The sequence below is a fragment of the Pantherophis guttatus genome, chromosome 2 (genome assembly GCF_059756535.1).
Source record: "Pantherophis guttatus breed Tessera chromosome 2, ASM5975653v1, whole genome shotgun sequence".
NCBI lineage: Eukaryota > Metazoa > Chordata > Lepidosauria > Squamata > Colubridae > Pantherophis > Pantherophis guttatus.
In genome coordinates, this window is record NC_142064.1 from 205,219,272 (window position 1) to 205,239,565 (window position 20,294).

The 20,294-nt window shown below is 42.5% G+C and overlaps 2 protein-coding genes across 23 annotated transcripts in view; one reads left to right on the plus strand and one right to left on the minus strand.

Moving 5' to 3' along the window:
- Positions 1-7,404, plus strand: part of NSD1 (nuclear receptor binding SET domain protein 1) — a 72,396-nt gene extending 64,992 nt beyond the window's left edge. For 20 of the 21 annotated variants that reach the window (XM_087887625.1, XM_087887629.1, XM_087887621.1 and 17 more), the window contains exon 23: positions 144-7,404. In XM_087887625.1, the coding sequence (XP_087743751.1) occupies positions 144-1,960 (1,817 nt within the window). In that variant the 3' untranslated portion in view covers positions 1,961-7,404. The remainder of the gene's footprint in view (positions 1-143) is intronic. The other variant, XM_034442361.3, reaches the window with a different exon arrangement.
- Positions 7,405-7,814: 410 nt separating this feature from the next.
- RAB24 (RAB24, member RAS oncogene family) lies at positions 7,815-20,291 on the minus strand. Of its 2 annotated transcripts, none has more exons than XM_034442420.3 (9): positions 20,136-20,291; positions 19,173-19,395; positions 17,713-17,781; positions 17,379-17,457; positions 12,932-12,999; positions 12,270-12,369; positions 11,062-11,112; positions 10,183-10,242; positions 7,815-9,784 (listed from the first exon to the last, which is right to left on the minus strand). In XM_034442420.3, the coding sequence occupies exons 2-9, from the start codon at positions 19,287-19,289 to the stop codon at positions 9,717-9,719; spliced, it is 612 nt and encodes a 203-aa protein (XP_034298311.1). In that variant the 5' UTR covers positions 19,290-19,395; positions 20,136-20,291; the 3' UTR covers positions 7,815-9,716. The 2 variants fall into 2 exon arrangements, with proteins under 2 accessions (XP_034298311.1, XP_087743761.1); XM_087887635.1 differs by having other exon boundaries at positions 10,166-10,242.
- Positions 20,292-20,294: the final 3 nt, after the last annotated feature.

The window sequence follows — 20,294 nt, forward strand, 5'->3', positions numbered from 1 at the left end:
CCTCTGAGCAATTTAATACCAGCATCTGGATGTCTGGGAATCTGGAGCTGAATTTAGCAATTTTCCCTGAACAGCTTTCACCAGTCAGGGTTTCCTAGAAACTGCCATCAGTCATTTCAGTCATGCTTTTTCCCGTATTGCAGGAAAATGGGAATGTCCTTGGCATCAGTGTGATGTGTGTAACAAAGATGCAGCCTCCTTCTGTGAGATGTGTCCCCGATCATTCTGCAAACAGCATCGGGAAGGCATGCTGTTCATCTCCAAACTGGATGGACGCCTGTCATGCACAGAACACGATCCTTGTGGACCTAATCCTCTAGAGCCAGGAGAGATTCGTGAGTATGCGCCTTCCACAGAATCAGCAGCTGGCTGCCAAAACACTCAGCCATCAGACCAGCAGCCTGCAGCTACAGGCCCGAAATCTCAGTCCTCAGAGAGTCTTCCTCTGACTGTGTCTCTGAGGCTGCAATCCTCAGATAAACCACCTTCCTCTTCATTGGCTCTGAGACTACAGTCCTCAGACAAGCCGCCTTCCTCGGTGGCCCTGAAGCTACAGCCCTCAGATAAACCACCCTCTACAATGGCACTGCGGCTTCAACCAGCAGACAAACTGCCCTCCACCCTAGCCCTGAGTTTAAAGCCCTCTGACAAATTGCCCTCCACCCTGGCCTTGAGGTTCAAGCCATCAGACAAACTATCCTCTGCCCTGGCCCTTAGATTGCAGTCATCAGACAAGCCACTTTCGGCAGTGGCTCTTAGGCTACACCCCTCAGAGAAGTCAGCACCCACGGTGGCCCTCAGGCTGCGGGCCTCAGAAAAGCTAGCTTCCCCTGGGGCCCGAAAGGGGCAACCCCCTGAGAAGCTGTCCCCCGCCATAGTTTGGGAGGAACAGTCCTCTGTCGCCACTGAGGAAAAACCACCTGGATCTGAGACAGCAGCCAACTGCTCGGCCCTAGAGGCGCCCAGGAATTCAGACCCATCACTGATGGGTGCTTCCCAGCCCCTATTGCTAGATAAGTGCCCCACCACCCCACCGCCCCATGGGCAGGTAGTGGACAGAGCTGCAGAACCTGACTCTCTGAGGCCTGAGCCGCAGGGCAGAGCCATTTCTGTGGGGCCGCTGCCTCAGCCTTCAGGGAAGGCAGCTCCTTCACTGAGCCTGAAGCCGCAGCCGCCAGTCAGACCTGTCACCCCGGTAGCTCTGAGGTCTAAGCCGTCAGAGAAGCTAGTCGCTCCGACCGGCTCACCGCCTCAGACGCCCAGCAGGCTGCCTACCCCTGTGGACACTCGGCCTGTACCATCTGACAAGCCTTCTACCGCCGCGGGCCTGAGGCCTCAGCTCTCAGACAGGCTTCCTGCCCCACTAAACCCCAGGCCTTTGCTTTCAGAGAAAGCACTGCGGCCAGTCGACCAGAATGCTCAACCCAAAGAAAGAGGCTTTGTGACTGTGGAGCAGAACCCTCAGCCGAAAGAACGGACATCTGTATCTGGCGAGCAGTCTTGTCGGCCAACGGGGAAATGTCCACCATTCCCAGGGCAAACCTCCTGTCCGCTAGAGAACTTGCAAATGCACGAAAAGACCTCTTGGCTTAGTGCAAAAGGGCTGCCATCCATGGAGCCATCTTTTTGGACAGCTGAGAAACTACAGTCTCCTGAGCACAGTCTCTGTCCAGGCCAAGAAGCAATATCTGCACCCTCCACGGAGCAGACATTTTGGTCAACAGAGAGATTGTCTGCATTTGAACAACCCCCTTGGCCTGGAAGGGAAGCTCTACTACCTTCTGGGCAAACCTCATGGCTGACCAGAAACATTCAGACATTGGAGCAGATCTCTTGGCTCTCTGGGAAAATACAAACACCTGTGGGGCAGGGCATCTTGCCTTTGTCTGAGCAAAATGCGGTGCTAGGACTGGACCAGGACTCCCCTGGCCACGAATCTCCTGAGTCTAAATCTAAATGAAGCCAGTTTGAGGCCAGACGGGTCACCTATTTGTTTTGATTGGTTTTTTAATTGTATGGGAAAGGATTGTTTTTGTTTGTTGTTTTCTTTTTAATTCACTTCCCCAGTTTCTTTAACCTCCAGCAACATCCTGCTCAAGCTATACAGACATATTTTAACTAAATCTCTATGATGCCCAACCAAGGAGCAAGAATGTAGGTGGTCTTTACCTTCATTTTGCAGACAATAATGCTGAAATAAAGGAATCCACTTGGGATAAAATATTTAATTCCATTAATCAGTTTACTAATTTTGTGAGTCTGAATCTAGGAACAGACTTGGATTCCTAGATTATTCCCATGTAGTTCCAAAGAAATAGTTTGTTATCATAACAAACTTCCACACTGGCCCCTCGTATTTCCAAAATGTTTAACTAATGAACCCAGATATTGAGGGCACACAAGGAAATGCAGCAGGTTTTTAGTCCTTAATTTTCATTCCTTGCAGTCTAACTGCTGTCAGGGTGGAGCTTTTCAAATGCAGGTGCTTTTAAAAAAAAAAATACTTGAAGTTAGTTGAGGACCTCAGTTCTGCAAAACAGAAGAACTCGTGCCTCAATGAACCTAGGTCTTATAGCGGGAGTATTCAGAAATACTATCTGGTAGATTCTTTGGGACTTTGACCTTTAGTGCAATGGCACTAGAGCTCCCTTTTTAACAGAATTTTGACCACTACAGACACGAGCAGTTTAGAAAAATAAGTACATTATTTGTCTAGCTTTTCAGTACAGCATTGCTGTGTTGGATTTTGTTTTGTTTTTACAGTTTGTTCACCAAAGTCATCTTGTAGTCAAACTGATAGTGTGGACAAATAAAACTAATTTTCCTCTTTTCCATGGCAAATCTGCTTAAAAATAATGTTTGCATTATGTATGGGTGTATTTCTAAATTATAAGCTAATTCAGAAAACTAAACAGTTGACCTATATGAGAATAAATGTTCAAAATGAAAAGTGAATATTACTACCTGTATTCTGATTAGTATCTAGCTTAGCAAGCCTTTCATATTGTCTCCTGCAACACTCCCACACCCCACCTACAGAAAATTGACTTGAATTTAGTGGGGCAGCCCTAAGGTGTCCTGTTGTTTAAAGAGAGAGATAGCTAAGGTTATAGTTCTCACACTGGAACATGAAGAGCTCTAGCACTTGCCTGAGGTTCCTGTTTTTTTTTCTTTATTTTCCGGTTAATGCAACATTTTAGTCCCAACTGGTGGCTAGGTTGGTAATACTGTCTTTCCATTAAGGAGAAGCATTTATTACATAAAGAGGCAGATATATTATCTGCACCACAGAAATATAGCTTGCGATGGTACTGATGGTGGTTTCTTTAAACTGTAGCTGGGGAATCAAATAAATTATTATTTCACCCTGTATATGGCGATATTATTCACTCTGCAGGGCCTTCACATATATAATATGGCTTCCATTTCATACTACAAAATTGGCAAACTATTTTACCATTTTTATATTGCCACCCTATTCTATTTGCCTGGGCATCTGACTCTCACAGACGGTTAAGCTCCAGTTTGAAGCAAAAACTTTTTGAATAGCTCCCATTTGGTCCTCTTTAGATGTTCACATTTTGGCACAGAGCAGAAATTCTAACTCTGTCCCAATCTAGAGCCTCTCATCTTGGAATAGATAACTCTGGGGTATTCAGGGCCTGTAGGCAATCATCAATGTTGCAGTGGCAGTTCAAATTCAGATCCATTACTTTTTTCAATGTTGGCTTTCCACAATGACAATAGCAACTCGGCACTGCGAAATATTCCCTACCTGGTTGTGCATCTCATCTTCTCTGATTCATTTCATTCTCTCCAAGTACAGCTAATGACTTTGTAAAAAGCATTATGACTAAATGGAACCTTAGTGCTTAAAGTTGGTTTTCCTTGAACACCTGCAGGCCGAGCGCTGCTAATTGCTGAAAATGGCGAAATGCAAACACCTTTTGTTTCTGCGTGACTCCTGCACAAAAGGAAACAGGACAGTTCTTCTGAATGAGACAGATACAAGAAACCAAGGGCATTTTACCAAAACTTTTTAAAATGAAAAGACCCACCTTTTTGAACAATCAAGCAAGTCAAGCCAATCACGAGGCTCAGCATATTAAACATTACTCATGCGGAAACAAAATGAGGCTCTAAATTTTACGTCTCTAGGCCTTCCCGTGAACTGGACTTTATCATGTAGATTATGTGTTTAGGGCTTCCTTTGTGCCAGCCCCTGCCCTCCCTTCACAGCTGTACTTGTAAGAAGAGAGATATCTGCACTGCTTTATCCAACTTGGTTCTTGCAATGTCATGTGTTTTAACTAGGTATTTGTTTCATGAAAAAAAAAATAAACTGTGAATATTTTTGGTGGAGGCTATTTTAAATCTTTAAAACTCAGAACTTTTTTTTTTGAGTTCTTTTGTTCAGATTCCTAGGGATCATGTAGGTGACTGTAAGAACTGGGATTTATGTAGCAGCACATTCTGAATTTTTGGCTAGGAACTCATGATTGACCCAATTTAAACTTTTCAAGTGGTATTTCAAAACAATTGCCCAGTGATTTATTTAATATTACACCTTTCCTCTTTTCAGTCTCCTGAAACTAAACTTGTTTAAAGTACAAAGCTGTTAATTGAACTAAGCAATGAAATAGAAAACGCTGCAAAAGTATAGCTGGAGCAACTTGAATATTTTATCAAACACAACAGACCTCTCCAAGTCCAGAGGTTAATGTCCAGTTCATTAAGCTAAGTAAAGAAACTACAAGATGTAACCTCAGGAAAATATGAGGCATAAGGAGGAATCACCACCTAGGGTCTTGGTTAGCATAAGGTAAGAAGTTACGGTCTCTATAACCAGATGATCACGTGAGGCAGGAAATTCTACATTAGAAGGAACTGGTCAAATAGAGAATGCCATCAGTCCAAAAGAAAAGAGCAAATAAGGGTTGGAGAACATAGTTGATAAGAGTTGAATTCCCAGGGGCTAAAATAGTCTTGAATTTATTCAAGAATTAGTCTTGAATAAAGTTATTTGGGCGTATTTTCTCTGCTGTTGAGTAATGGGCAAAGTGATGCGCTTATGTGCAAATATTTTACTTTGCTATCATGTTTATTTTAGACAGAAAAAGATGGTCTATAATTAAGAGTCTGGTCTAGGGCCATGCAATTTTGGTAGATGGGGGTCTGAGATCATATTTTGCCTTTGAAAAATGGGCCAAGAAGGCACATTCCAAAAATTAAAAAGATTGGGGAATTGAGAACAATCTGGGCTAGAATTTAATGTAAAAACATACATACATACATACATACATACATACATACATACATACATACATGCAGTGTGCATTATACAGTTCAAGTGACTGTATAGAACTGTAAAGTATACAATTTGTGCCTCTCCTTTTTCCAAACATTTTATCTAAGCTTTTGAGAAGGGAGAAGTGAACCTTAAAGCCTGCAGGTGCCTAGATCTGTTCAAAAACTCATGAAGCTGTTAAAAGGTTTATTTTTTAATATATAGGCTACTTGTGGAAAGTGTACAGTGTAAAACTAAATTGAGGGCACTCCTTGGTCAGTCTTGTAATAGTTACAAGTTAAACATAAGTTTATTACCCAGAGGTTTGAATGGGGCTTGTTGAAACAATAGATATACATGATCATGATAATATTGAAGTATATGGAGAATTCTGGCCAGTACGGTTCAGTAATGTGCTGCTAACCATTCCATATTTCATGCTTCTCTGTACCAGTTTTCTGCATTTTCCTGAAGATGTCAAATTGACTGCAAGTCCTTTAATTTAGGATGTATAGTTTCAAAATGTGGGCATATTTTTAATTAAAAATGGGAATTTAGAATTATATGTAATATTCTGCAGCATTCATATGCTTATATTCAATTTTTTAAAAAGTCTTTCCTCCAAATACACATAATTACTAATGAGCTACATAAAAAGTATTCCCCTTGTGTTAATATATGAGATTTTACAGTGTGCTTGAATTCCTTGGAATGTACAAAGCTGTCAAAATTAGATACGACCAGGATTGACCATTTAAAAACATTGCAGTACAGGAATTGAGAGAACATTCACATCCAAGATCAAGATATATTAGTGTATTCAAATATTGACAGAAAGTTACACTAAATAATGGACACATTTCTGTCTCCTTTTCTAGATTTGCAATTGTTAGCATATTCAAGATGGTATATCTTGTCAATTTATATGTGACAGCCACTTGAATGCGCTAGTTCTTGTGGACTTCAGGTCGCGCTAGTCCTTTTGGTCTCCAGGTCGTTGTATGCTTTGTGCTTCTGCAAAGCAACATCTTGAAAAGTTGTAAAGTGCAGCTCAAATTCATCCTGCACTCTTGACTAGATAAATCCCTAAAGCTGTCCATTCTGCTCATCACCAATTAAACCAGATTACAGAGAGCATGCTCTTTTGGTTGTAAAGTTGAAAAACCCTTGAGGCAGCAGGATATCCCAGTGATCATTTTTTACTATACTTTATGGTGTGACGATTTTACATTTGCTAGGTCTAGGTCTGTCATCATCTGAAGAGAGATACTTTCGTAAAAGCTTAAGAGCCTATCCTAGTATGTGGTCAAAAGTATTTGGAGAGGTTTACTTACATTTGAGGGCTCAAAACAAAAGTAATATTGATTCGGGGGGGCGGGGCGGATGGTGGAAGAGGATCTTGTGTTTATCTTTTGCAGCAAAAGCAAATTCCTTGCAGCATTTTAGAGACTAACAAATTTATGACAGAAGTTTGGGGATTGCAGTTCTTAAAACAGCTGCAGTATTGTTCATACTTTTGGTTATTTATAAAAGTGATGTTAAACTTTTTTTAAAAATCATACGTTATCTTTATGAAACCAAAATAAAAATGGGTGAGATAAGGTAATTGGCACTTAGCAAAGCTAACGTAAGAGAGGGGGTGGGGGACTGTTTCTCCAAGCAATATGCATTGTTTCATTCTCAGGCATGTTGGTTACTGATTGTGGAGAGCGCATCAATGGGAATTATGGCTAAGCAGAGCTGTTTGCAGGAGTAAACAGTATATGCTGCCATAACCCTCCAGTGCTTAATTTTATCTGCATGGATGATGAAAAGGGGTCAACAAAACATATACCTGTATTAATGAAAAAAATCAACCCAATATGGCTACGCAGAGCTGCCCAATTCTACAGAGATCTGGCTGTCAGGAGTTTTTGGAATAGCTACATTGGAAGAAGAGGAAGTGTCTTTGGGTTATTAATTTCATTTTGCTTCCCATACCTAGTTGACTGTATGTGAAATTTATATTGGGGGAGGGGGGAAGGTTGCCCTACCCAGGCATTCCCAAAATATGTACTGTAATTCTTTGTATATAAAAGAACATAATTACTGTAAAGTAAAGTTTAACTTTACTCTTATCTGTGTGCATTGTCTCATTAAGGCCTGGCAGAGCATTAAAATCTACCTTAAAGAAAAGCTACTTTTACATCACAGGTAGTTTCCCCATCCAAACAGTAAATGGGCCCAACAGTGCTTAGCCCCCAAGACAGCACAATGTTGTCTGCCACTCGGACAAGGTGAAGTCTAGCTTATTTCTGGTGATTTATTAAAACTGTCCAGACTAAATTATTAAAAACTGTTTAAAGTGTGCTGCAAAATTAAAATGTACTTTTTACTGGATGCTTAACACAAGGCATTTTAACTTCTACCTTACTATAGCTAGAAACTTAGGTAAGTTTCCCAAGATTGTTGTGAGCTTATTGGTAGCGAAATGTGGAAAGTGTTTTCTATTTTCCCAAATGAAAAGCAAAACCACCATACATCAAAATAGATGGACAGGTTTTAATCATTGATAGCCTCAATACTTTTGAGAAGCTGAGGGCTATGGAGTAACTGCCTCCTGTACAGAACATATTGGGCTTGTGTGGTAGGCAATAAGATGGTTTGGGGCAGTTTAACTAATTTGCTGTTTTGTGACACACACTTTGCTTGCATTTTTCATAAAAATAATGGATAGTTTCCTCGGAAAAAATCATGCTTTGGGAATTAAGCCACAAAGCAAAATTCAGAGGCTGCATTTGTCAACCAATTTTAAGAGATAGGTTGCAGCTAAAAAGTTATGGCTCCTCTGTCCTGCTGCTTCTTGTCAGTTACATCTACATAACAAAGAATGATCCGAGACCTTGTTCCAGCTGAGCAAAAATATAGGAAAACTCCCATTTGCTTATTCACCATCCTAAAATGATGGAGCCACTTTCTATCATTAACCAAAACAATGTGCAGCCTTCTTTTTAGTGCCTTTGTAAAAGGTTGTCCTACTTTTAAAACTCCAAAGGTAGAAAAACCATTTTGCAGTGACAAATTAACAGGTAAAGTGTAAATATATTGTACACCTTACTACTGCTAGTGTTTATAAAAGAAAACATTACCACCCATCCGTCAGGAAAGGAAAAGCATTTTCAGAATTACATCTGTGATCATCTCACTCTACAGCCTTCTAGCATTCTCTAGCTCCCATATTGCACCAGGCTGTAACTGCACTGGAACGCCAGTATCCTAATTTCTATGTAGTTCTACTCAGTGTAAAATTTAGAAACAAATCCTTTCATAGTATTGGGCCTTATTATTTTGTATGCATTCTTGTATTAAATTACTTTGGCCAACTCTGATTAAGCTATCTCAATAGAGACCCCTATTTGAAAGAAGGGTTGTTTCTGTTGCTACATTGACAGCTGCTAATTGGCAGAAACTGATGGTTATCCCTAAACCACTCTGAGATGGCTTGGAGGTAAGAAAGTTTCCTCATATGGCCCTGACGGATAGCCCTCATTTAACAACAGTGACCAATACCGTAATTTCTATCACTAAGCAATGCAGTTGTAAAGTGTGAGGTTATGTAACCATGTCACTTTATGATAGAAATTCCTGCATTTTCAGTTGCCATCATTAAACATCATCACACCATCACTATTTGCAACCTATACATTTCCCTGTTGACTTTGGTTATAGGAAACTGACAAAGGTGGTCACAAATGGCAATCGTGACCACAGGTATGCTGTGACCATCCCAAGTATCAGAAGAGGTAAGTATCACTCCTTCAGCTCCATTATAAGTATGGTCACTGAACAAGTGGTTATTAAGTGAGGACCACCTGTGTATGACATATGCAGTCAAACCAGGACACAGATTCTTTTCCTAATTTTCTGCAGTTCTGGACATACTGTAATTGCAGATAAATTCTCATCCCCAAGTGCTTCTCCAAATCTGAAATTTTTTCAGCAGAAATAGAAAGTTGACCATATCCCTCAACACACAAGACCACACTGCCTTTTATTTACATGTAGATAACTTATTAGAAGCCATTTAAATAAGCTTAAGAATCAGGCAACATCTTCAAAATAGCAGAAACAACCCTAGTCAGCAGAAGGTCTCTTGTGCATAGTGATGAAAAATAATAATTCTTGACACAGTTCAATAATTTAGTCAATATCTGCTGGGAAGGGAGCACAAGGCAATCAAGTCTTCCACTCAACAAGGCAGCGCGTTTTGCAGCATATTCATATCCTTGATCTATTTCTCTTCTGTTTCCTTGGATAACGGCCAACAAATGATGTTCTACATATCCAAAGGGCAAGGCATTCCAACTAGCAAGTAGAAGATGTGACCCACCAGAAAAAGCATGAATTGCTATCTCTGGTGGAAAATGTTACTTTTGGCAAAATAAAGAATTCAGTGATGACAACAGCTGTAAAAATAGGTGGTAGTGTTCTTTTGATTCAGATCAACTCCTTTTTCCTCTGAAAGCAAAACACATACAGGTTATACAAGTTGTACAGATTTCAAACAAATTAAGGTTAAGGCTCCATTAAAATTTCTGTGGAAAAATTTGGCAGTCACAATTCACTTAAATGTGTGTAACACATAAAAGCTAATACCTTTCTTCTGTGGTCATCATTCCTAATCCTCCCTGTTACTGATAAGACAGGAGCGTGTATTTGGAAAAGATGCTCATAGATTCTGCTGCCTTCCATACTTCTCAGGACACATTCATAACTATTCTTCTAAATTTAGTTAAAGGTCTCCAGGTCTCAGTTTCACAGGGAATAATATGCTGGATATGTCTTAATTCAGGAATACAGCAAATGATTTAGAAGTGGATGTAGATGCTCAGAACTCACCTGGTTCAGCAACTCACCTGTTAACTCAAAGGCAGCAAAATGCACATAATCTTCAGCCACCTTCTGGAAAAGCTCATCTTAAAAAATAGAGATAATAAAATCACATAGAGCAATGAAACACTCAAAATACAGCAAACAATGAAAATCCCATTGATAAACTGCTGAGGCAGCCAAAAATGTAATCCTTTTAGTCTGTCTATTTGTATACCCTCAGTGGGATAGTTAATTTAACTAAGTACAACTTGTTTCTGAACAGATCTGCTTAAGAGTTATATTGTAGTTCTAGCTCAGGGATCTGCAACCTTAAATACTCAAAAGAGCCATTTGGACCAGTTTCCCACAGAAAAGAAAAGAACCAGGAGCCACAAAACCTGGATGGGCGTGACCAACTCGATGTCACTCACTCCCACCCAGTCATATGACACACTCCCAGCCACGCCTACTCAGGTTCTATTGCTCCCAGTGCTTTCTTTTCTGTAGGAAACAGGTATCTCTGTCTGTCTGTCTGTCTGTCTCTCTCTCTCTCTCTCTCATATATATAGGCCAGGCGAGGAATGACTTGGAGGGGAGGGTGAGGGATGGGGCCAGCCAGTGGTGGTTCAGCCAATAGGGAGCCACAGCAGGGGGACAAAAGAGCTGCATGCGGCTCCAGAGCCGCAAATTGCTGACCCCTGTTCTAGTTGAAGAGAAGGTAAAAATAGTTGCTTTGTCTTTTCTCATCAAGAAAAGATAAAAAATAACTCCATTCACACTCTCCTATCTCCAACACTAGGAGAGAAAAATAGGGGAATGAACATATGATTAAACACATTCTACCTATTCTGGAATTAGGTTGTTCCAAGAATGCCAGACATGTTTAGCATAATGCATGTAATGCACAGAAACAAGATACGCACCTACATTCTGTCCACTCTTGCTTGAGGTTTCAAACAGCTCAGCTTTGATCTCTGGAATGATGTGTCAGAAGGCAAGGATAAATGCTTTGCTTTGTATTAAAACTCTCAACTGTTAGTAACTGATATCAACTATTACAACCCTCAACCTCTGGGCTAGATCTAGAGCAGGAGCAATCTATACAAATTACAGCCATTTTGGAATCAGATCATTTCCCCCTCCCCTTCAACAAACATGAATATTCCAGCCAACTACTGCAACGCTCTCTACACGGGGCTCCCCTTGAGGAGCACTCGGAGGCTCCAACTGGTGCAGAATGCGGCCGCGCGGGTACTTATGGGGGCGACATGGCGCTCCCACGTGACACCTCTCCTGCGCGAGCTGCATTGGCTTCCAGTGGTCTTCCGAGTGCGCTTCAAGGTGTTGGTTCTCATCTTCAAAGCGCTCCATGGCTTAGGACCTGGTTATTTACGAGACCATCTTCTGCCTCCGATAACCTCCCACCGGCCAACACGCTCCCACAGAGAGGGCCTCCTCAGGGTGCCGTCTGTCAGGCAATGTCAGCTGGCGACCCCCCGGGGAAGAGCCTTCTCTGTGGGGGCACCCGCCCTCTGGAATGAGCTACCCCCAGGGATACAACTAATCCCGGACCTCCGGACCTTCCGCCGGGCCCTAAAGACTTTTTTATTTCAGCAAGCAGGGCTGGGTTAAAAAATTTTTAATTGGGGAATTTTATAGGTAAGGGGTTTTAAATTGGAGAAGCCAAAGATAATTTAATTTCGTTTTAATGTTTTTTAATATTTGCATTGTGTGTTTTTAATTCTGGCTGTTCACCGCCCCGAGTCCTTCGGGAGAGGGGGCGGTATAAAAATTTAATTAATTAATTAATTAATTAATTAATTAATTAATAAAATAAATGACATTGCTCCAAAAAGGTGGATGCACATTATTTTCCCTGAAGGGCAACACCTAACTCACATAATTGCAAACCTTAAACTGCTGTATTAGAAAAGACGACAGTGGAACCGTTTGCCCTCCTCTCAAAACTGAGCAATTTTAAGCAGTGTCATTTTCATGAGGAATTATAACCAATAAATAAACATGGTCTGCCTTTCCAAGGACATAGTCAATGGAACATTTGAACCTCCTATAAATGACTTACAGGGACAAGAAGGACACTGATCTATAACAGAATAAAACAAAAACACACCATCTGCATAGTCCTGTACATCATGGAAGTCTATTTCTCGTCTTCTCTTATCCTCTTCAAGTAAGTCGCTTTTGGTACCACACAAATAGATCCTGCAGTTCTACAAAGAAAGAAACAAGGTAAGTACTTTCAATATATGAAGTGTCCACTGACACTTTGCTCCTCATAGGAATCACTATAGTTTGTATTTATACTGTGAAAGCTAGTTAGTCTTCATTCTGTTTAGTATTTTAACTAGAAACATCTCAGAAGGTCCCCCAAAGCAGTTTTGAACTTAACAAACACTGGGAGATAAATTAGATAAACATAATGACCAAGCCAAGTTCCCAAAATGTACTTCCAGTGTCTCAATTGCCTACATCAATGCCTAACATAAGCATCTCCTATGGAGGTGAGGGAATTTATTCTCTTTAAAAACTAATAGCAGTATTTTTATATGCTATTGCTATCCAATTCCAAAAGAAGTCTACGAGGCTTATACTTTAAACACCAGAAAAACAATAAACAGATAATCTGAACCATCCAAACAACCCTAATCCACATATTATAAAAAGGTACCACTGATAGGACCCCATAAACATCATCCCACAATTTTTCTTGATGTTGTCCTGGAAAAGCCAAGTACCCAATTTTTCTCTGCCTACAAATAGAGATCAACGTACTTCCTCAAAGTTCTGTAGTTCATTCACCCAGAATTTTGCTCTCTGGAAACTGCTTCTGTCAGTAAGATCTGTGGAAAGAGGAAGTATCAGGACTAGATCCCACCCCTGAGATTAAATAAAGCAATTCCATTCATCCTTGCATAAGTAAACTATGTCAAGAAACTAGAAGGATCAATTCAGTTGAGAAAGTACAAATATCTTCGTCAAGGGCTCTTATTAAAGCCAGTGTTGACCTGACACCATAGCCATTTGGGCTACTTTATGTGCATGTTAAGCAAGGTTATCAGATACCTGTCATTTTTATTGGCTCAATCCCCCAAAGAGACCCAATTCATTAAATCACAACAGAATCTGTGTACCAAAGTACAATTTCAATTCTGTATATATAAGAGCCAAGATGGTGCAGTGGTTAGGGTGCAGTACTGCAGCTACTTCAGCTGACTGCTAGCTCCGCAGATCAGTGGATCAAATCTCACCGGCTCAAGGTTGACTCATCCTTCCATCCTTCCGAGATGGGTAAAATGAGGACCCAGATTGTTGGGGGCAATATGCTATTTAGTATACTGTCGATTGTTGTAAGCCACCCAGAGTCCTCAGAGAGTGGGCGGCATAGAAATATGAATAATAATAATATACTTTCGTGCTGAAAATTATGTTGTTCTTTTTGAATTTTCAGTATTTCTGCAAAAATATGTAGTATGTTTTCCACACAAGTCACTTACTAGATAGAAAAACCCAATTAAATAAATTAGAAAATTATATTTATTTATTCATTTATTTATTTATTTATTGAGGAAAACTGATTTAAAGGAACATATTTGTATGTGACAAAAAATAAGTCAACCTTTGTTTTTGGTAACTAGTGAACTCCCCTTGAACAGCAGTAACCAACTAAACATTTCCAATAACTATTGATCGGTCCTGAACATGAGCTAGAGGAAATTTAGCCCATTCCTCCTCACAGAACAGCTTTCAGAAGTCTTCAGAAATCTCCTTTTGTCAAACTGTGACAGACTTCCACGTTCTTGTTTTGTGAAGATCAGACTTCAGAGTGAATATCCAGAATTCTGTTGTTTATATTATTTTATTATTATTTTATTCAATTTATATCCCACCCTTCTCCTAGTGGACTCAGGGCGGTGCACAGCCAGAACTAAAACACATACCAATACAAAATTTAAAATTTTTAAAAGAATTATATAACTTTGGCCCAAAATTTAAAACAGTCAAACTAAAACCCATTGACAATTTAAAAGGCTAAAAAAAAAAAAAAAGGGGGTGGGGGTTTCACGTCAGCCCTGCTTGATGGAAAAGTTTTTAGGGCACGGCGAAAAACTCGGAGATCCGATATCCTTCGTATCTCCGGGGGCAAATCGTTCCAGAGGGCAGGAGCTGCCACAGAGAAGGCCCTCCCCCTGGGGGTCGCCAGCCGACATTGCCTGGCTGACGGTACCCTGAGGAGTCCCCCTCTGTGGGAGCGTACTGGTCAGTGGGAGGCTATCGGCGGCAGAAGGCGGTCCCGCAAATACCCAGGTCCTATGCCATGGAGCGCTTTAAAGGTGGTAACCAACACCTTGAAGCGCACCCAGAAGACCACTGGAAGCCAATGCAGCTCACGCAGGAGGTGTCACATGGAAGTGCCCCCTCGCTCCCATAATCCCCCGCGCGGCCGCATTCTGCACCAGTTGGATCCTCTGGGTGCTCCTCAAGGGGAGCCCCATGTAGAGAGCATTGCAGTAGTCCAGGTGGGAAGTGACGAGAGCCTGAGTGACTGTGCGTAAGGAGTCCGGATCCAGAAAGGGACGCAACTGGTGAATCAGGCAAACCTGATAAAAAGCCCCCCTGGCCACGGCCGTCATATGCTCTTCTAAAGACAGCCGTGCATCCAGGAGGACACCCAAGTTGCGAGCCCTCTCCGTGGGGACCAATAACTCGTCCCCAATAGCCAGCAATGGCACCAGCTGGCTATACCGGGACGCCGGAAGCCACAGCCGCTCGGTCTTGGAAGGGTTGAGTCAAAGCCTGTTACTCCCCTTCCAGGTCCGCACGGCCTCCAGGCACCGGGACATCACTTCAAGGGCCTCGCTGGGATGGCCTGGGGTGGAGATGTACAGCTGAGTATCATCAGCGTACTGATGGAACTCCACCCCAAAGCCACGGATGATCTCACCCAGCGGCTTCACATAAATGTTGAACAGAAGGGGCGAGAGGACCGACCCCTGAGGCACCCCACAAACAAGGTGCCTGGGGTCGACCTCTGCCCCCCGGCCAACACCGACTGCGACCGGTCGGAGAGATAGGAGAACCACTGCAAAACGGTGCCCGCCACTCGCAACCCCTCCAACCAGCACAGCAGGATACCATGGTCGATGATATCAAAAGCCGCTGAGAGATCTAATAGGACCAGGATAGAGGAGCAACCCCTATCCCGAGCCCTCCAGAGATCATCCACCAACGCGACCAATGCCGTTTCCGTGCTGTGCCCAGGCCTGAAACCGGACTGGAGCAGATCCAGATAGATAGCTTCATCCTGGTACCCAGGAAGCTGTCGCGCCACCACACTCTCAACAACCTTCACCAAGAAGGGAAGGTTGGAGGCCGGACGGTAGTTAGCCAAAACAGCCGGATCCAGAGCAGGCTTCTTGAGGAGGGGCCTCACCACCGCCTCTTTCAAGGCGGATGGCAAGACACCCTCACTCAAGGAAGCGTTGATAATCCCCTGGAGCCAGCTTCGCGTAACCTCCCGGGAGGCCAGCACCAACCAGGAGGGACACGGGTCCAATAAACATGTGGTCGCATTCAGCCGCCCCAGTATCCTATCCACGTCCTCGGGAGCAACAGGGTCAAACTTCTCCCAAATGGCAGTCCCAAGACCGGCACCCATCATCCCATCTGTACCTACCCAGTCAGAGACCAAGCCTTCCCGAATCCGAGTGATTTTATCGTGCAGATACTGAACAAAATCCTCAGCACGACCCTGCAAGGGATCCTCCCGCGCTCCCAGATGGAGGAGGGAGCGGGTCACCCTAAACAGGGCAGCTGGGCGGTTATCTGCCGATGCGATAAGAGCAGAAAAATAGTTACATTTTGCCGCTTTTATCGTGATATTAACAATCCCATGTGTGACCATGGGATTGTTCTGGCCCAGGTTGCCTAGGCAGGCTTCCATAGACTCCTTTATTGCTCTGCTAATTCCACAACAAATGGCCGGTAAAGCTCCATCCCAAACTTCCCTGAAGGCAGCCACCCACAATTCCACAAACAAAGCCAATAATCATGAGCCAAATCGCAAAAGCCCAGAAGTCCAAAAATAAAGTGGAAGTCCACAAAGCAAGATCCGTAAGTCATACACAAGATTCCAGGTCCATAGGGCAAGGTCAGAGTCCACAAGCAAGAGTTGAATTCCACAGGCAGAAACACAATACAAGGCAGAGTTTTTCCAAGGCAGGAAAATGCATGTTAAAGCAAAGCAATTGTTCCCGACAAAGATGACCTCCCTCCCACCCCCGGCTTCTGTTTAAGTCAACCCAATCCTGGTGTTCCTTGTGAGGAGGGACGGGGAGATGCCATCCCCATCGGACACTCCCAGTTCCAACTCCTCCTCCGAACTGGGATCAGATGAGGCCATGACAGGGACAATGTGATGATCCTAAATACCTGCCAATTTTGAAGTTTCCAAATCCTAATTGCATGACTGTGGGGATGCTGCAAAGATGCTGCAATGGCCATAAGTTTGAGGACCAGTCATAAATTACCTTTTTCAGTGTTGTAAAGTTTGGTTGCTGAACAGAGCAGTCATTAACTGAAGACTATGTATAACTTATTTAACTGGGCTCTCTTTAACTAGTTTTAGTACTTTTGTGGACAATAGATATTTTAGGTCCTACTTATGCAGAAATATTGAAAATTCAAAAAGTTTCACAAACTTTTAAGCACTATTGTACAGTTATGAAATTGTTTGATTAGAAAAAGAAAATCAGATTTTCCCCACTGATAATATTTCCTGACCAGGACGAGTCTCACAGTGTTCTATTAGATTTAAGTATATAATATTTGCTGTTAAGCAGCTCAACTATGGTTGCTGGGTGATCGAACAGAAGAATAATTTCTATAGCATTGCCCTCAAACCCAGCTGTATTATAGATGTAGCTCTATCCGTCCTGGTCTTTGTAGCAATAGATTTTAGCTAGAGCCTATTGCAAGATATTTCAGGGTGAAATGACTTCCTTCAAGTGGTAACATAGGAGGAGGGAGCTAAATGAAAATAGCAGTTGGTGTCCGAACAGTACAAAAAAATTTGCCTTTTCCAACTTGGCATTTTCTAATTGCACTTTCCCACGATTCCAAGCTAAGATGGTCAGCTTTGCTCTAGAAATCTGCCTGAACCAACATGCAAATAAATGCTTACCATAATGTAAATGATGGCTTTATGCAAATGAATGCTTACCATAACATACAATGGCAGCTTTTGCTCCACGATAGTATATTCGGCTCATAGCTTCATACCTCTCTGAGCCAGCTGTATCCTAGAGAAAGGTAATGGAGAAGAGTCAGATTTCCACTTAGTGGGAAAGTATAGTTCCACATTACAGAGAACTATGCATAATGCAATACAAACATTGATTAAACATATCTACTGTCAGTATTGTGAAGTAAAATTAAGAAACATTCTCTTTATACAAAATGTCCTTCATCACCTTGCACAACGTAAGTTCCATAAGTGCTCTTGTTTTTTATTGTTTACTGTAGCCCACATATCTATTATTTCAACTGTGACTTACCCAGATACCCAAGGTTACTGTGCGGCCTCCCACTTGCATTACTTTAGCCACGAATGCAGCACCTATTGTCTAAAATAACAAAGGTAGATGTGAACACAGCTATGATATCCCTGTCAGTTTTGGAAAGCAGCTATGCACACAGTCAAGTTACAACCATAATTGACCCCAGAATTACAGCTGTAAATTGCTGCAATCCTAACTTAAGGCATCATGTGAATGGATCCATTTTTAAAAAATATTTTTATAGTGGTTGCTATGCAAATTTATTTCACCCAATGGACTCCCCCCCCCAAACCAGAAGTAAACACCAGAAGCCAGCAAAAATGTTGTAAATGCAGTCACTTGACTGTCGGACCTTGCAAAGACCCTGTTGCCAAATGCCCAAAATGCGATCATATTGATGGAGGAAAGGGAGAGAAGCTACCTCCATATCTTTGAAAACATGTCATAAGTAACTCTGGGGAAGTCCATCTTAACTTCAAACCAGTCATTAAACAACTAGTTGTGAATCAAAGACTTCTTTTAGAGGCAAATGTATCATATCCAAGCAACTGTGGCATAAATGATTTATAAACAGGAAAAACAAGTGCTTTAACCTTTTCTCTTCTTAGTGTGCATTACTGAGTGAAATACATGCTGGCAGATAAGACGCTATATATTGAGAATCAATAACTTCTCAGAAATTTTTTTTTGCAAAGCTTCCTTAAACTGAAAGTAGATTTCTCTGCCCCAGTTAAAATGGCTCCTTTTTAAAATAGTTTCACTTCAGTTTATCAACCGCTCCCCATTTCACAATAAGTAATGTAAAAACCCTCTGAGATTCAAATCCTGATGACTAGAGCCACAGGGCTGTCATTTATCTGTTTATTCAGTCTCTACTTCTGAAATCCAATAGAACTGTAATAGTAGTTCTATAACAGAATAGCAACAGAAGAATATTAAAAAGGTCATCAGGAACAATAACATCCAGGCCCAACCCAGAGTGGGGCTTTCATCTTGTACCAGGTCTCTTTTCTCAGGACTTTCTTTAATAGCTATGTTTTATAGCTCTCCTTAACACTCAGCAAGATAGGGGCTAGTCTAACCTTAAGAAATAAAATATTTCAATTATGTGACTGCACCAAGGGAACTCAACTCTATAAATAAAAAAGGAGCTCTTGGCATCATTTAGCAAAATGATTTGCCATTGTTTTCCTCCTGGATGTTTGAGGACTATCCAATCTAGCCAATGGCCCTGGGATTTCCCAGGCAATTTCTTATCTGAATGTCAATCAAGACCAACTCTGCTTAGCTGAAAATATCAGCTAATATTGATTAGATGTTGCTTATAACATTAAAATAAAACCAAGCCTGAGAATCCAAACTTAGTGAAATTTGGGGAAAGAAATGGCTGGAATTGTGAAGGATTCAGTCCAATTGAGCGGAAAAACTTTCAGCACAAAAAAAGAGACAAAACTCACATTTTGATAAGGTCCTACTAGGAAGCGGTTGTGAACATATCGCTCCACCAAGCTGGTCTTGCCTACGTACTCTTTGCCCAGCATCACAACTTTGGCATCCACACGCTGCCCGCTCATTCTCCTGCCCTGGCAGCCGAGTGTTGCCCTCCAGAGGGATCCTAAGCTCCCCCAACTCAGTCGGGTGGAGCAGCCAAAGAGGTGCAGCTCAGTTAGGCAAGTTCACCTGAAGCAAGGAGAGGAGGAAGTGCAGTGATTCATCACAATGGAGAAGATAATTTGACCAAAAGCTAAGGCATCCTTCTCTTCTGTTCTCCTTCTGTATTTGGCTACCAAGAGTGATGGCGCCTTGGATGAAGACACCCAACACTCCTTTTCTTACGAACAGCAGGTTAAATACTCCTACCCGTGAGAAGACAATGTCACCAGACCAGAAGCACAAGTTTTTTACCCTTCCAGTTCAGAGACTTCGCCTACTATCAGTAGCTAACATCAGAAGTAGAACAGAGCTGGAAGAGACCTTGTAGTCCAGCCCTCTGCTCAAGCAGGAGACCCTATGCCAGGGGTGGGCAAATGTGGCCCTTTTACAACCTGTGGACTTCAACTCCCAGAATTCCTGAGAGAGCTCGGCTGTCTCAGGAATTCTGGGAGTTGAAGTCCACGGGTTGTAAAAGGGCCACATTTGCCCACCCCTGCCCTAAGCCATTCCAGACAAGTGGCTGTCCAGTCCCTTCTTAAAAGCCTCCAGTGATGAAAGGCAAGCAGTTCCACTGGTTGGCAGCTCGAGAGGCAGGAATCGACCTCGGCGGCGCGAAAAGGAAGATCTGACTTGGATTCGAGGAATGGCTGCCCGCTGCAATTAGCATTACATCGGAGCACGCCGGGGGTACGGACCACTTGTCCCCAAGGACCGAAGCGCTGAACGAGGCCCGGCAGGTACTGAGGGAAACGCTACACGATACTCACCCCGGCCTCATGTCGCTGGACCCGGCCGACCACCCTTACTGGAGACGAGGCGAAGAAAAGCAGCGGCCTCCTTCCGGGCCGCCTCGGCCGAGCAGTTTCCCAGGACATACCCGGGGAAAGGGGCGGGGCTTCTCCCCGGGAGCGCAAGCGCGTTCTGAG

Coding starts and splice junctions, on each gene's coding strand:
- RAB24 (XM_034442420.3), bottom strand. CDS start 19,289: ATGAGCGGGCAGCGTGTGGATGCCAAAGTTGTGATGCTGGGCAAAGAG. Junction 17,782..19,172: donor TAGTAGGACCTTATCAAAAT/GTGAGTTTTGTC, acceptor TTGTTATTTTAG/ACAATAGGTGCTGCATTCGT. Junction 13,000..17,378: donor AGCTGCCATTGTATGTTATG/GTAAGCATTCAT, acceptor CTCTTTCCACAG/ATCTTACTGACAGAAGCAGT.